This window comes from Syngnathus leptorhynchus, chromosome 13, assembly GCF_054491065.1.
Source record: "Syngnathus leptorhynchus isolate UIUO chromosome 13, UIUO_Slep, whole genome shotgun sequence".
Classification (NCBI taxonomy): domain Eukaryota; kingdom Metazoa; phylum Chordata; class Actinopteri; order Syngnathiformes; family Syngnathidae; genus Syngnathus; species Syngnathus leptorhynchus.
In genome coordinates, this window is record NC_141207.1 from 7698060 (window position 1) to 7714710 (window position 16651).

Consider the following 16651-nt stretch of genomic DNA (forward strand, 5'->3'; position numbering starts at 1 on the left):
CCTCACCACAAACACCGCCTTGGGCTCGTCCTCGCTACACGATTCGAAACTGGAGAACTGCTTCACGTTTCGGGCTCCGGCGTCGAACAACGCGGCGGCACCACCAGCGGTCCAGTGGAGGACTTCCGCGGAGGGGTCGTCCATGAAAACCACCGCCCGGTTCACCTTGGACAGAACTCGGTCCCACATTTGAACCGGGAAGTGCCATACCGCCTCCGGAGTAACCATTTTGCCCACACAAAACAGTCCAGTCGGCGGCTGAACGAGTGACAAATCAGCCCGGCAAAAAAACAAACGCACTGATGACGTGTCAGTGCTCCGTCGCGTATATTATACGTCACAGCCACGGAGCATGTTGCCATAGTGAAGTGGCATTATGCAATAGCAAGATGAATAGATGGAAGGTAAAAGGGCTTCATTCAAAATTAACATGCCCTCTTTCTGCTGACATTCTATTTCATATTGTAGTCAGGTTTATTTCACATTAATGCTCATTATAGTTGCAATATATGTGAGTGACTGCAGCCCTGGCAAATGCATCTAATGCTTAAAGTAATTATGCGTGAAACAATAGGAGCTAATTCAAGTCCCGTTAAATCCTCATTCCATTAATACTTCCAACTGGATGTGAGTGCCTTTGAGCCGTGATGCATTCGGACGCTATCAGACCATAGGAGAAAATAAAAACAGCCTTACATAAATTCCATCTTTGAGATTCTGATTAATAATGGGTTGGTCAAATTAGAATTAGGCTTTGAAGCCAGCCTTCTGTTTGCATCAAGCTTACAACACTGCCATTTTGATCCCGTGCCGCCCCCCACTGTCAACTGAAATCAAAGTGCCCTCGGGCTGGCATTGCAAAGGTCACCGATGTATGGGTTTGGTCATGTGACGTTGGCGGTGACCACAAACAAGCTTGAAGAAAGATTTTTTTTGAAGTTCACTGTTACAATCACAGCTCAAATGTTTCCTTGCAAACCAAGATTTAAAATCAGTCGTATTTTGGAAAAAAATAAATAGTCTGTTGACTCAAACATGGAGGTACCAGTGAATTTATTTTTATCTCCTGCTCTTGACTAACTCCTCGTGACAGAAAGGGGTTAGTGTCCCATCTGTGCGTGTGTGTGAACATGCTTGGCGGGGGTGTAAATGTGATGACTATAAAGAGCCTGTTTGGTGAAGACGAGCCAAAATGACCCAGTTAAGGACTTTTAATGAGTTAATGGAGCCGCGGGAGTTGTCAAAGTGGACGACAAAGCGAGTGAGATTAGGACATGTCCTGTTTTCTATCTGTCCCCCCCCAAAAAAAACTTACAAAATAATCATGCATATTTTCTTACTTAAGAAAAACACATTTCCCAGAATTCCATTGAATTTTCCTTGCCGATAAAGCAGAGTGAGTCAAAGGTTCTCCTATAAATGGCCCTGATTTTTTTTGTTTTTGTTTTTTTATGTATGCCCATGTTGCGACACAATCGCACATGCACACACACGGAGCTTCCTTTGAAGGCGTAAACACATCTGGATACCATCCCCTCGCTTTTCTTTTTCTTTCCACGAAGACCCCGGGTTAGCTGGGGGGGTCACAGCAGTTTTTCGGCCACACCAGGAGCACCGAACAACTTAAGCATAATTGGGGTTCAATGGTGAAGTGAAAAATTAAAATCTCTCAAAATGGATTTTGTAAATCGCATCTCTCGAGTCCAAAAATAAAGTTGCAAAACAATTTTCATTAGCCCAACAATGGCACTATCTGTTAGTATTAAGCTAACAGATTGTTTTCTGCTGTTTCTGTCCACAATATTGAACTCACTTTTGTTTTATGGGTCAGTCTTAAAGGAAAAAACTTCAAAGATCCCCAGACGCTGCGGCTAGCGTGAGTAATTGTTTCCTACCTGTGGTGCTCTTGCAGTGAATGTTTGATGAGGGCCACAAAGTTGCATGCTTTGCAGCGTATAAGAGCACAAACAGCTCAGGGCTAATTGCAACCCAAATGTGCTTGCGTGGCATCTTGGCTTTCAGACAACTGCTTCACACTTGGAAACGGACTTGATAGATTTCATGCGGGCGTGAGGTGGACGCCGCTGTCGCAGACTCAGTGTGAACACCTCGTTTAAAGCTTTCATTGAAAGTGACTTTAAATAATAGCTGGTAGCTAATAAACAATGTCGCCGATCCGATCAGACTAATTTATGCCCATCAAGACTGTGGTCCCGGGCTCGAAGGGGTTCTGCAATTAGCCGCACAAGCTCCACCTATCACCAAACACCCAAACAAAAACATCCGACTAAAAAAGCAATTTGCCTCTCTTTTTCTTTTGCTTCTGGCGCGGTCCCCACGGCGGGCCTGTTCAGCACATTTCTCCCGGCCAAAACGACACCGTCAGCGCTTTTTTCTTCTTCTTGCAAGCAGGGTCCTATTTTTATCACAAGGCAGGCACTATAACTTCAAGAAAAATGGAGCGTTATGGATAAAAGCGGCGTAAAAGCCTTTTAAAAAGGGCCTTCTGCTGGATGTTTGGCAGTTGAGGCGTATTTAGCGGCTTCTTGGCACGGCTTCACCTGCTGGCAACATGGCGACTAACAGAGGGTGAAGGAGGCTCGCATGAGATAAAAATAGAGCTTCTATTTGGGGATCTTTTGAAGATAAAGATGTGAAGCCTTCCTGGATCGTCCGTGGATTGGCGCCAGCACACCTGGACTCAGGAAGACATACAAGCCCTTCTTAATGCGCGCTGTCCAGCACCCAATTGTTTATTATGACATTGCAGCTTGTGCGCCCCGAATTGCAAATCAGTCATTTTTGCAGCTGCATGCGTGATGTGACCCAAGGGAGGTTCTCCACGGAGGCCTTTTGAACCCTCCGAATTTAATGCGATCACCCCTAAGGGACTCCGTAAGACAACATATGAGCTGCACATGAAAAGAAACATGAATACACCTATTCGGTCCGGAGGGATGGAAACCAGAAGCGAGCAGAAGTGAGTTAACTTTACAAAAAGACGACAGTGGAAGCGGTGGAGGAAGGATATGTCATGTTGGAGAAATTGTGCAGAGGCAAACGCGCGGAAAACGCAGGTTGCACGCACAAAGACAAACACAACCGATACCGAGTACCGATACCACTTTTGAGAAATAAACAATAATGGATTGTGAGTAGTGTGATCATCACTGGCATCATTGCCAGTGTGAAACTCAGCCAAGGCTTAAATATGTAACACACACACACACACGCTTGCACACACACTGATAGCAACACAGAACTTTGCTAAAAATAGCCAAGATCACTTTCATTTGTCACGGCAGGAGAGGAGAACACATTACCTCTACGGTACATACGGTTTTGTATGCGTGTAGGTGTGAAACAAAATGTAGGACACACACACACACATGTAATGGGTGACATTAGGATGGAAGGAAGAACAATCTATAAATATCTCGTGTGTATTTGGCACGCACATTGGTCTCTCACTTCCCCTCAAGATCGTCATGCCGCATTAGAACGAGCACTTTAATTTGTGGATGTGAATGGACAGTGGATGAAGTTTTTTTTTTTTTTTTTTTAATTACAACCTGGTAAATATTCTCGAAACGTGGGAACTGGAGGGACATCCCACAAGAAGGAAAAATACAAAATATGAAAAATTATCAACAAAATAAAATCAAGGGAAAACATTGTAATATCACCAGTCACCACTAGATGGCAGACAGAGCTGCACTTGCACTAATTTTTAGCTGATTTCAAATGATCGGCGGGACAAATATTAACATTTTAAGTGAGCAAAATGAGGTCTTGCACTTAATTGTTTGTTGTTTAGCAGTTTTGTGCCATCCTTGAATGGTATTTTATTTTTTGCAAAAGAGCCCTTTGCACTAATGGGGAAAAAAACTGCATGTAGACTGTAGACTTCCTCTTTTGTAAGATAGAAGGATAAATTGGATCACTTGTGATGGGATGTGCGCTGGGAAGCATTCCATTAGAGGGGCTCGACTTCACCTGCAGTTGACTCCAAAGTCTTATCCATCCATCCGTCTGTCCATCCGTCCAACCAGCTGGAGCTCCTTTGACACGGGGCCAGTCACTTCAAACACGAGCGAGCTTTGTTATGCTCTCTTGATTCATCTGTTTGTATGTTGGCTTGCTCCCGCTTGCTTTCTTCTGGCGGTTCTTCAAACGAAAGGCATATTGCAAACACTGCCGCTCGCAGATTTTAAAAAAAAAGTCAAATGAGACTTTCGATGAAAAGCCTGGCTTGAAAATGTGATGTACATTTTAAGGGTGATGCTGAAAGAGTTCACACACACGAATGATGTCAGAAGAGGAATTACAAGAGAATTTTATTTGACCTAGTTTTACGGCAAAGCTATATATATATTTTTTTTTAGCTCTGTAGGATATAATATGAAGTTATTCTGAGAACTTAGTATACATTTTGCAAGTCAGTCATTTCCTGCCCACATGTCTTCAGTCAGCCTCAAACGGGAGCAGTTTGTAAATTTAAGAGCAGGAATAGCGATTTGTGATGCCAGCACTATTTTTCCTGCACTCCCGCTCGTATTGTTCTTTTTGGGTCTTACAAATGTTGTGTACGTGTGTGAGGGCTGAGCGCCAGCGCGCATGGATCGAATGAGCCCGGAATAGAGCGTACAGACAGACCCCGACTAAAGATTGCTTTCACCATCAGACAGCCGCAGCTGCTCGACAGACCGCGTTAAACGTCACAAAACGTCTTAGCTGAAGATTTAAAATCGAGATTTATTTATGGGATTGTTTTTATGGAGAGATTGAGATTTAAGATGTTCAAGAGTCTTAAAAAAAAGATATTTAATACAATGGAAGCTTTCAAATGTCAAATCAAGTTCAATTTGGAGATCAAAATGTTTATGGAATGAATAAAAATGATGAATGGTATCAAAAGCAGCTTCGTCATGGAAGTTATGATCAAAGATGTCACAGGCGGGATCATTAGTAAGGTTCTTCGACGTAAACAACGAAATTTGTAAGTTCTCCTGTTTACGTTTTGTGTCCTTGCTACGGGTTTCCCCTCGTCCGCGTCGCCGCAAATGTCCAAATAAGGCGGATAGACGGCCGACCGCCTCCGCTTTGCTGTTTATCGGCGGCGGCGTCCTTCCCGCCCTCGTCGACGTGTCACTTTGGATTTACACGTGCTGGAGGTCAGCGAATAGACCGAGCCCAAGGCCGGAACGCTTCTCAACTTGAGAGAACATGCGCTCGTGTTTTCTCTTCCGCCAAGGACTTTCTCTTCTCTTTTTATGAATCATTTCCTTTTTACTTTCACCCGATACACATGTGTGCAACATGTCCGCCGGTATATTAGGAACAGCAGGTTCTCCTGGCGCAATGGTGGGCCATATTTAGCGTTTGACAGGGGGAACGGCCGCTTGTTAACCTCCAGAGACAGTCGGATGGGACGCAGAGGGAGGAAAAGAACATCCTTTACCTGGAAAAGGTTTTTCGGCGAGGTGGTCAGAAGAGAAATGAATCGACTCAAAGATCAGAAGTGAGCGGATGCGTCGACGTCGTGTTTTTCTCAATGTCTTTTTATTGACCATTGAACCGAGTGTACCGATATCAGTTATACGAGACGGGCCGAAGCGGAACACAAACAACCACGGCGGACGGCCTCCGACGGATACGCAGCAACCTTTTCTGAAATCTCTTCAATGTAAGAAAAATGAGTAAGGCCTCCACAAAGTCACCTAATCACGGTATTTAAATAGCATCACATTATTTTTTTTTTCCATTTGAATCTGAAAGAAACGAGTCAAACGACACAGACGACTACTCGGCAACGTGATCAACGGATGTAGTACAAGTGCTTCATTCTGTATTTTTTTTGTTTTTTTTTATACACACCTGACATTTACAGAAGTAGAACCTCAAGCGTTCTGTGTCCTCGTTCCCAGAGACAAAAAAAAAAGTCCAGTCTCAATCGTCCGTTCACATCAGGCTTCCCGGCCACGACACGATGGTCAATGTGATCCTTCCCCGAAGTTCCTTGAGGAGACGTACCAACGCCATGTGGGTCATGCCCCACGTGCTCTTCCCGTTCACCTCCAGCAAGATGTCGCCGCACCTACAAACGGACACGTGGGTAAAAAATCGGACAGCGAAAATCCCGACGCCAATCTTACCTTATCCCGCCGTCGTTGTAGGCTGGCGTGCCCTTGACGATAGAGCGTATAAAAAAGTACTGGTTGCAGTTAACTTCCTCCTGGCCCCCCACAATGCTGAACCCCAGGCTGCCCGACATGCTCCGTCGCAGCACGATGTCCTTGCAGCTGTACAAGTGCCTGCGGGATAAAGCCGAGGGCGGGACGTTGTCTTTGAATGGACATTTTTGGAGTCATTGTGTCATCACATGTGGACGTATTGGCATAATAACAGCAGAGTCGGACAGCTCTTGTTGTTGCCTTTAATTTGAGGTGCGAGTCGATGGGGTTTGATGGATTTTTGCTTTTCCCGTTAGTCCCTCATGTTAGCATTGGAAGTTTACCGTCAAACTAAATCCATGTATAAGGAAGGCCTACTAGCTTAATGCTAATTAGTATTTATGCTGTTTCATCCATTTAAGCCATGAAGACAAATGTCTAGCAATAAATGTAGCATGTACTCATAGTCATACATTCTTTATCCTCCGTAGAATGACTTTTGGCAGTTTTTTGACTTTTATTACAGAGTGGTGGCTTCAAAGGACTTCTGCAATGACAAACCTGGGCAGCTGCAACCATGACACCCACAGCGGGGAGTAGTCGTTGTTGGGCTGCGGGCTCTTGGAGCTGCTGTCGGGCGAGGACGCCAGGCAGGGCGGCAGCTCGCCCTCCGGCGGACCCTCGTCGGGGGGTCGCATCTCCAGGACTTTAAGCACCACGGGCGAGGAGGTGTTCTTCAGGTTGGCCACGGCCTCGCTCCGCGTCACCCCCGTCAGATCCACGCCGTTCACGTTGAGCAAGATGTCGCCTGCGAGACGAGGGGAAGGGCGAGTTCTATGAAATATGACATAAATATAACGTGTGCGCCACTTGTGCGTTTGAAAAGAGCAAAGGCTGCTTTCGAGCCGTCATCCGAAGGACAATTGCTGTGTGAGCATATGCAAAGACCATCATGAATATTTATTCAGCCTCCTGTTAAATTGTGGGTGAGATTGACTCGTTTAATTTAAAATGCAAGAAAAAGTAGCTTTCGGCTTGGCTTAATCATGTCATGTATTTGTAAAGCAATGGTTGGACGAATGGAGTTAGTCATGAGATGATAATTATTTGGCACACAAAAAAATACGAAAAAAAATAAAACAAAAGGAGAGTGAAAACGCAAATGTCAGGCAGGTGAACTATTCAGCCTTCATCATCCCATAAAGAAAGATTAACTCACAGGCTCAATGACATGCTTAATATGCATTAAAGAGAGCCGAGTCAGCAAAATCTCCCTCGCCTGTGTTTTAAAGTGATTCCTTGGCCAGTTCCATTCTTTCCTGGTTGCTACGCGAATGCTAACGCTTTCTTGGGTTGGAGATCATTTGCAGAGTGCTGAACCGCTGCCACCGCACGATTAACTTTCATAATTAAACGCGTGTTCGCCAATCGGTACACGGCGCAGTGCCTGCTGCAATTAAATTGTGCCAGACAGAGCACAACATTGAATGTTTTTTTTTTTTTTTTTTATAAATGATTATGTTCATCACAGACTCACAAAATGGTGGATCCTCATGTTACCTTTGCGTATGGAACCCTCCTGGCCGACAACTCCGTCGGGGTCCACGTTGGTGACGTAGATGGGCAGGTCCCACCCGCGGCTTGACATGCCACCGGCGACGGCCATGCCCAGCGAGTCGTACGGCTCCTTGCTCAGCGTCACCGTCTTCTCGTAGCAGGCGGGCTTCTGGTCCTACGAGATTCACAATCCATCAAGTCCACATTCACGTTTGGATATTGTATTTGAGTGTGAGCTGACCAGCAGTGTCTGCTCAATGTCCACCGGGGAATACGGCGGGGGTCCGTCCAGGGCCCACGGAGCTTCTTGGAGGATGTCGGGCGTGGGCAAGCAGACTTGGCGGGACACGACGAAGTGGACGCCTTCCTCGCTCGCCTGGCGAAAGCACATCATCTTTGTAATGATGGTTCGGTGGAACACTTCATCCACGCTAATGTCCGTTAGCTTGTCTATGAGTGTTTGCATTCCATTTTAGCAAGAAGCTAGAAGGTTATTATGAAAACCCTTCATGATTCCTGATATATTTTTTCAAGGAGTCATCTGGTGACCTCCCACGCACACGCACTTATTCAAACTTTTGCCTGACGACTAAGCGACTGTTTCTGTCTCGTTACCTCCTCCGAGAGTCGCCCTAGTCTCTGCAGCACAGCGCTCGGTTCCTTAATAAGCCAGACCCGAGCCCATTATTGCCTTAATTGGCCTGATTTAATTTCAGGCCCGCTGGCTGTTAATCTGTCAGAAAGTGCCAGCTCGGTGAGACCAATAGGGAGTACCCGGTAGAGCCAGTCAGTCAGAACTTCAGGCCCGAAGACCCCTCAACAACTTAACGGCAATTAACCGCCATTTGGCAAGAAACGCACCGGCGACAACTGGCAGAGAACTTTCATACTGATTGCAAACAGAGCCATTTGAACAATACTGCCATTGTTCTATTCCCAGTTGAGCAAATAAACACCTTCCTTTTTTTCCCCATCCAAAAATTAATTGATAGTAGTTCTAATTAATTTTTAACACAATCTTAAACACATTGCTAACCAAAACAGCAGCATGTTCCCTTCACCAACCTGTATAAGCAAAGCAGCATGTTCCGGGGCTCCGTAACGCAGATCGTGTCCGTTGATGGCCAGCACGCGGTCTCCGACCCACAGCTGTCCGTCGCGCGCCGCCAGGCCGCCGTCCAGCAGGTCAAAGATGTAGAGGCCGGGCTCCTCGGGCCGCCGCACCAGCTTGATTCCCAGCTGCTCGTCAGGCGCGCTTTTGCTCAGCACCACGTGAACGTTGTCGTCCCGGAAGGGGTGCTGATGTGGCGCCCCGTGCGACGGGTGGCCCCCGCCGACGCCGCCCATGTGCGGGTGGCGGTAGCGGTGGTGTTGTTCTCGGAGGACGGTGAGACGCAGGAGCTGGCACGGCTGCTTGAGGGTGGCCACGGCGTAGCAGTGGGACACGTTACTGATGTCGATGCCGTTCACCTGATGAAATGGGCAAACGTATGACATCGTCGTTATTTTCAATGAATCACTCGATGATTAAAAATAACGACGATACCTTGAGGATCATGTCCCCCGGGAGCAGTCGGCCATCTCGTGCTATGACCCCCTCCCTGTAGATGTCTTGAATGAGGATGCGCACCAGCGGCGTCTCGTTGCCGCCGACGATGCTGATGGCGAGCGGCTCGGTCGGATCCGCCCGCGTGATTTTGATACTGGTCAATTCCCCGTCGGGGATCAAGTGGTGGAGCTGAGGCAGAGCCAACACTGATGGAAGAAGAAAAGTTTGAGTGGAGCTGTACTTTGCAAAGAAATAAAAAGCCAAGTTAAACAGGAGAGGAGTTTGAGAAAATGGCGGAGCAGGTTACTCAAACAAAACGCTACGAGCCAAGAAAAAGCAAAAAGGCGCTTGGCCCGTTGTCCTCGCTTGATGTTTGTGCAATTAGTCACCTACATCTGTACGCAATGTGCTTGGGAAGCAGCTCCAACTACAAATCTCGGCCGCTGTTACACGCTAGTGTTGTTGTTGTTGCAAAATGGAGTGTTTTCCAAGCACTGATTGGGAAGAAAAAAAAGACATCCTTCATTTCGCTGTGCGTGCAGCGCAGCAATTTTGGATGGATGCAGTGGAAATGTATTCATCATCATTATTCAACTTTTTTCAAATATTGCATTCTGGGTTCCCACGAGGAACATATTGCGTGAACAAAAACAGTGCAGCTCAGCCTCTGCGAGTGACATCATTTGCTTGATTTTGGACATTTCTAAAAAAACACATTTCGTGCTGAATTTATTTATCTATCTATTTATTTATTTATTTATTTATTTATTTATTTATTTATATTTAGGGAATTTCTCACCCGTGAAAAACTGGGCTTCACTGCATTCCAAAAAATGAATTGTTAGTTTTATCCAATTGAGACAACTCGGCGTGACAGAAGTGGATTTTGGCCCGCCGCCACGAGCCCTCGACCACCAAAATGATGCATCCCTGCTTTTAGTTATCGTTTGGAGATGAAAAATGTCTTCTGGTCCCTCCGCGGCGTGTTGTCCGTTCTCCCTCGCTCGTGTTACACATTTGCCGTTTCCAGAGTCAATATTTTGAGAGCGTATTGCTTCAAGATGGTTAGCGGCCACGATTATGACTGCGAGGCAGACGTTCTGACCACTTGTCTCCAAAGTCAATGATACACATGTCCCATTTCAAGTTAATTATCAGCAAAGGCTAATGAGTCCGGCAGGTAGCACGTGGCTTCCCCCCCGAGGACATTCCGTCAAAGTACTTGACGAAGGAAGACGTTTCTGCGCCAGATCCCGCGGCTGTCCGAAAGCGCCTCGGGCGAACGCTCTCCCCCACGTCCTGATTTCGCCTCCCGCGACCAACTCTTACGCAACGTGCAGCTGAATTATTAAAAGGAACATCTGCTCGGGCTCGGAGCCGTGTCACCGTCCTTGTTTCAGCTGGGGGAGCGTCACAAATACACCGGGGAATCGTAAAGTGCACATGAGGTAGTTCTCTCTCTGGGCTTTTTTTTTTTTTTTTTATATATTAGCTGTCCTAATGTAAATGTTCCAGCACATTTACTTTACCAATGGTGAGGAATTTTGTCTGGTTGTGTACTTTCATACAATGTCGTGAGAGATTCTGAATTTCTGTTTAATTGATTTTTTTAATAATATATGCATGTGAGTCTGGTTATATTGTGTGTCTGGGGAGGTGGTTAGGTGACACCCAAGCTGACGACGGCTATCTAGATTCTCGTGGACCAATTCAGCATGAGGGATCTGCAGCGGAATACCCTCCTAGAGGACACTGCCAGGACAATCGAAGGCACCTCCGACAGCTCTTCGCTTTGGCCTGGACATCCACTTTTTGATTTCCATATGATGTATTTTATGTGCCCTCTTTGCATCCATTGCAGCCTGGTGATCCTGAAAGGGGGATCCTTCCATCTGTGGTCCCTTCTCAAGGTTTCTCATTTTTCCCCTGGTAGGGGTTTTTGAGTTTTTCCTTGCCCTTTTGGGAGCCCAAGATCAGGGGATGCTTTGAGAATAATTGTCAATTGATTGTCTATGTGAAGCCCTTTGAGACTGCTTGTGATTTAGGGCTATACAAATAAACTTGACTTGACTTGACTTGACGTGTGTCTCCATGTGTTGCTCCACCGTTAGTGGCATTTTTGATTATGATGGCTAAAACAAAGTTTGCTTTATGTTTAGTTTTGACAGTCAACAAGAGTGGCACTAAACAACTTGAACCCTGTTTGTATATATTATACAACTATTTTATACAAAAAAAAACCTTGTACGGTCAGTACAAGAATGTAAAAAGACTTAACAATTCCTGGCAATCTCCAAAATTGGCCCAAAATCACTACACACAATCTGAAAGCGTAATAAAATCCAACAAGGCCTGAGGAATGGGATTAAATCGTATCCATTGCTGCATAACAAGCAAAAAGATTCCAAAAAGTACTCCTTGCTGGGCCGGCCGTACCTCCTTGTGGCACGCTGGAATTCCTGGCGTTGTCCCGTTCTTCCAAAGTCTCATGGTTGACGGCAGTGCCGCTCTTGGTCCTCCGCAGGACGCTGAATGCCCGGTTGAGCCTCCGGAAAGAACGACTCCGCACTGGAAAAGGCAGTTTGAAGTGTGAGGCTGAGTGGGACTTTATAGACACTAGGAGACAACATGCCTGGACATGTCTGGAAAGAGGCTACGGAGGTTTGCACCTGATTGGTTAACCACAAATCCTGAAATCATTTTCAAACCCTTAGAGGACACTTTGTGGAGGTCCCAAAAATACACATTTGTAATTAGCTGATTCGATTTGTGCTATGCTTGCGTAACGATAACATTGTTTTGAAAACTCGGAGGATGTTTGGGCTTCAAATATGTCCTTTCTGACGTATATCTTGGAACTTTTATCACATACTTTTTGTGACTTCATTCTGGTAACATGACTTGGCTTTATCAGTATCATTTTTCAAAAGTTTAAGAAAAACTTTCAAAAGAAAAAAAGCATAACCCCCCCCCCGCCCCCCTCCATCACTCACCGCTCCCTAGCCGCCCTGCACGGCGTCGAGGAGATGCGATGGCTCCTGACAGCCGCATTATTCTTTAAAAGCCGCGGTGGCTGCTGGCCGTGACAGCTTGCTCAGCGCTAGTGACGCGCACGGAAAAGTGCTGCTCGACGTCATTTGGAGTCCCCCGTGACTGAACGCTCAAGTTATGGGGTGGGGGACTTTCGACGGCGTTCAGTTGGGAAATGTTGTCACTTAAAACGCCTACTAGCACTGGCTATATTTAAACGACATCAACTTTGATTTTTAATTCTCTTTGATGACATCATGTGCAAAATAGTGATTGTAACCAAGATTGCAGACCCCTGGAAATGACTTAAAGGACCTTCAAATCAAAATGAAAGACTTTGTCAAGATGTGTAACTCACACTCACTCTTCTTGCTGCTGCAACGGGCCGCCAGACTCCCGGTGCTGCCCGACTGGCTGTGTTCTTCCATGCTGGCGTCGAAGGCCGGGTTGACCAGACCCGCCTCGTCTGACAGCAGGGCCACGGCGGCGGATGCCGGGCCGTCGCCGGGCAACGTGGCGATGGTGAGCTCCGACGTGCTGTCGGTGCACTCGCCTTCTTGAGAGCGCCGCTTCCTGTCCGCCGAGAGTCCATAGTGAGAGGCGCCTTTACACCTTAATCGAAAAAAAGGAGGGGGCGTGTCAGACAACATGTCGGACAAATTATGTGAGGGTGATATTTTCATGAATCTTTTGTTATGAATAATGTGTCCAAGAAGTTGTTCTGGGTAAAAGGCAATCAATTCCCAAGGGGGAACTGAAAAGGTCACTGCATGGTGTTCTCGTGCGGTATTTTCAAAAAGTTAAACGCTAGTCAATGAAAACAAGATGGAGCTGGTTAAAAACTGAAAAAATAAGACAATACAAAATAATCAGTGTCTGTACACAATTAAAATGCAGAAATTCACCTTATCATGTGCACGCAAAATGGTTCTTACCATTAAAGGTAATTGAATAGTTTAGGGGTCCCAAATACTACCAAGACAACCACGGTGTAAAGAGATTTTTCAAAGCCAGGTAGCACAATGCCAGCAAATCCATTTTCCCCCTCCATCTACATTTCATCTGAGACAAAAAATAGCTCCGCCTCGCCTCCCTCCGCTCGTCTCTGCGGAGCCATCAGCGTGGACATTAACTGGGCCGTAATGAGCTGGATCAAACCCAACCTCAGAGAAGAAAAATCCATTCTCTGGGCCCAAGGAAGGAGGAGTAAAAAAAATAAAAATAATAAGACAAAGCCAAGGCCTGCAGAGAACTGGCTGACCTGACTGTGTCCATATTTCACTCAGGGGGAAAAAAAAAAGATCCTTTGCCTCTACATATCACTGACATCTTTTACTTTCAGTCACAGATCGCACAGCAAGGTGGAGGGAGCTTTACACAAAGACCCCCCCCCCCCATCGATCGCATCGAGCCGCCGCACTCTTACGTAACACTGCCGGGGCCTGCTTCCGAGAGTTATTCCTGCTCGTTCAGTTAGTAAATTGAATGCCATCAAGCATGTCGCTGCGGCAACATGGAAGTTAACCTGCTAAAGTGGTTGAATAGAGCAATGTGTCAATCCACTTCAGAGAAAGTGGGGGTTGGGGAGAGGGGGGGTTCCGCCAGTGCAGTCTCGATTGCCCGTATGACACAAGCAGCAGGGAAACGTCTTTAGCAGAAGCGTTTGTGTCACTGGCGGAGCGAGTCTTCAAAAAATGCTGATAAAGATTCATTAAGTCCCCTATGGGGGACGGATGGAAATTTTGGAAAAAAAATCCCAGAAAAAAAAAAGGCAACTAAAATTCAATTATCTTCTTTAGCACCTGGAGGTCCAAGCATATTTCAAACTCGGGGGAGGCAGTGCCCTCGCGGCACCCCATTAGCGCCGTCACTGTCTTAATTCATGAATATAGTCTATAAGTAATATTTATATACCTACATCCTTTAATTTTATGATAAAACATTTTTCCTAATCAAAAGCAAAAGCAGTATTTTGGTAGGCCAGAACCGATGAAGCTCCCGGAATGAGCGAAACTGGCGTGAAAGAATTAGCATAATATGTCTTGAACAGGCAAAGAGAATATATTTAGTGTCACTTCACAAGGAAAATCAGTTTCACAGCACAGTTGGTGCTTGTTTGAAGTGAAAATGTATTTATTAATAGCTTTGTCTTGTATCTTAAGGGGACGGGGTCTTTCAAGCAGTTATATTGATGTCTACATTTTTCTTTTATATATATATATTTTTTAGCGAGAAAAGCACGACTGACTGAATGGTGTCTACCGCTGCGGGATGGATGTCGGCGAAAGTTGCCAGTCACTTTGAGATATTTTAATTTTCCCTCCGTTATGCCGCACTGAAATAAACATCGCAAAACGACAAACATCATTGTTTGCCTCCCCAGGCGGCTCAGAGGATGCTCGTTAGTGGCGCCGTATCCTCGGCCGGCCTGGTCCCCGCATCATTCCTCGGATGTGGGACGCTTAAGATATCCGGCGTCCGGTCTCCGAGTGCAGTCACAATTACCCACAATGCTCTGGGGCGTGCCTGGATGTGACACAAACTGCCATATTCTTGCGCTGGGAAATAAACACCCGGCTCACAAGTCATCAAAGCCTGCGAGACTCTGCAATCCTCTTTGGTGCACGAATGGATTATCCGTACTAACCCACATACTCTCGCTCTTCGCTCCCTGGCTGACGACCGACACCATGTCGCAAATTAACACCCCCCCCAACACACACACACACACACTATACACTAACCACCACCGCAGCTGTCAAGATGACGGCGGGTCAAAAGAGTCGCATTCTCACAACCCGCAGGAATGCCTGGAAGGTTATTTACAGTCGTTGAAGACGAGAAAATCATCTTTCCACCATTACAGATGTAAAATTTAAAAACGAGAAAATGTCCTAACCGTCTATCATTGTAGATACAAGTGATACAAGTATCGGTGCTTGGTATCGGTATCGGCGACAACAAGAGAGTTCTTGTCCTGGTATCGGAAATGAGTGGAATTGTGTCGCTTGAAGCTTCTGCCAATGTTGCCGTCCCCGTCCCAATTCTCCATTTCTGCATCAAAATGTTGACTGTGGTAATTAGCAGCTACGAAACAAAGAGCGCACAAGGGAGATGAGCACGGCTGCGTAAGCTGACAAGACAAGAGGCCACCGTGCTTGTTGTTTCTCTCTAGCCAATACGTTTCACATTATCTTTCCACACGTCATCGCCTCAAAATATTTGCGTCTTTTGTCTGCCGCCCGTCGACAACAAATCGACACGCAAATCCTCCAAGAGCACTCCGCCGCTTCCCCCGTCTCAAATTCATCGATCGTAAAAATCAACGTCGTTGCCAATTTAAGACTCTGACAGCCAATTTTCCCAAGCGCTGGGAAAATACATCAACGACACCTGACACGTAAAAAGCTGAGTGGGGGTGAAATAAATAAAATAAAATAAAAGGGGGGGGGGGAACATCTGCGGTGTCTCTGCCAGCCCAGAGGACGCCTGCGGTTATTTCTCACTGAAGAATGTGCGAAAAACAATGAGAAGGAATTTGCATGGGAGAAACCGACAACAGGAACTCGAATGCAGATAGAAAAATGGCGCAGTATAGAAAACTGTATTTTTGAAACAAAAATTTTGTCCTAGGTGAGTTTTTTTCATCACGCGCTCGACTCAACTACGCAGCAGATGTTCAAAGTTGCGCCGGAACGGCTCTCGGGAGTGATAACGGCGGCGTAATCCCGTTAATGGCGAATTAGAGAGGTGTTTATCAGAAGGAGGCGTGTCTATTGGATCCGCATGTCGCTCCCATCTGCTGCACGGGATGCAGCACGACCCAAATACAAAAAAAACAGTCTTCTGTCTATTTTTCTTTGCAAGGCGCAGAGCAGATTTGGCGCGCTGAGGCCAACTGAGTCATGGCTTTCCCGCCCAATCAATATGTCCAATCATGAGAGGAGCTGGCCTCCTGATCGCACTGGAAACCTCGTGATCAAACGAATCCCGCTCCGCTATGTGAACCGATCCGCTGGAGGTAGTTTGTCAGCATTCTCTGTATTCTTTTGACAGGATGATTTTGTCCACCTCGACCGTGGCCAATTTCCATGACTTGAACTGTTGTAATCCTCGCAGGCCCATACCCCATCTCTACCCCACGTGACCCCCCCCCCCCACGCGCTGCCAGGCGGCCAACCCTGACCCCGAAACCTCGGCGCTGACGGCACTCGCGTGAGGGATTAACGCCGGCCGTCACTTACGCTGTTGCAGACGAGCCAAAAAGGCGCGATGAGGAAACGACGACATTTGCAGGCGAGGGGGGGGGGGGGGGGGGGGGGGAGGTTGAGGGGGTCAACAG

The 16651-nt window shown here is 46.5% G+C and overlaps 2 protein-coding genes across 6 annotated transcripts in view; both read right to left on the reverse strand.

Moving 5' to 3' along the window:
• Positions 1–286, reverse strand: part of scfd2 (sec1 family domain containing 2) — a 40361-nt gene extending 40075 nt beyond the window's left edge. Inside the window, exon 1 of the mRNA XM_085927370.1 lies at positions 7–286. Within this exon, the coding sequence (XP_085783496.1) occupies positions 7–228 (222 nt within the window). The 5' untranslated portion in view covers positions 229–286. The remainder of the gene's footprint in view (positions 1–6) is intronic.
• Positions 287–5543: 5257 nt separating this feature from the next.
• lnx1 (ligand of numb-protein X 1) overlaps positions 5544–16651 on the reverse strand; it is a 46482-nt gene continuing 35374 nt past the window's right edge. For 4 of the 5 annotated variants that reach the window (XM_085928844.1, XM_085928842.1, XM_085928843.1 and 1 more), the window contains 9 exons: positions 12668–12921; positions 11716–11847; positions 9277–9485; positions 8796–9200; positions 7972–8106; positions 7734–7905; positions 6735–6981; positions 6156–6314; positions 5544–6097 (listed from right to left, as the gene is read on the reverse strand). In XM_085928844.1, the coding sequence (XP_085784970.1) occupies positions 5962–6097; positions 6156–6314; positions 6735–6981; positions 7734–7905; positions 7972–8106; positions 8796–9200; positions 9277–9485; positions 11716–11847; positions 12668–12921 (1849 nt within the window). In that variant the 3' untranslated portion in view covers positions 5544–5961. The remainder of the gene's footprint in view (positions 6098–6155; positions 6315–6734; positions 6982–7733; positions 7906–7971; positions 8107–8795; positions 9201–9276; positions 9486–11715; positions 11848–12667; positions 12922–16651) is intronic. The other variant, XM_085928846.1, reaches the window with a different exon arrangement.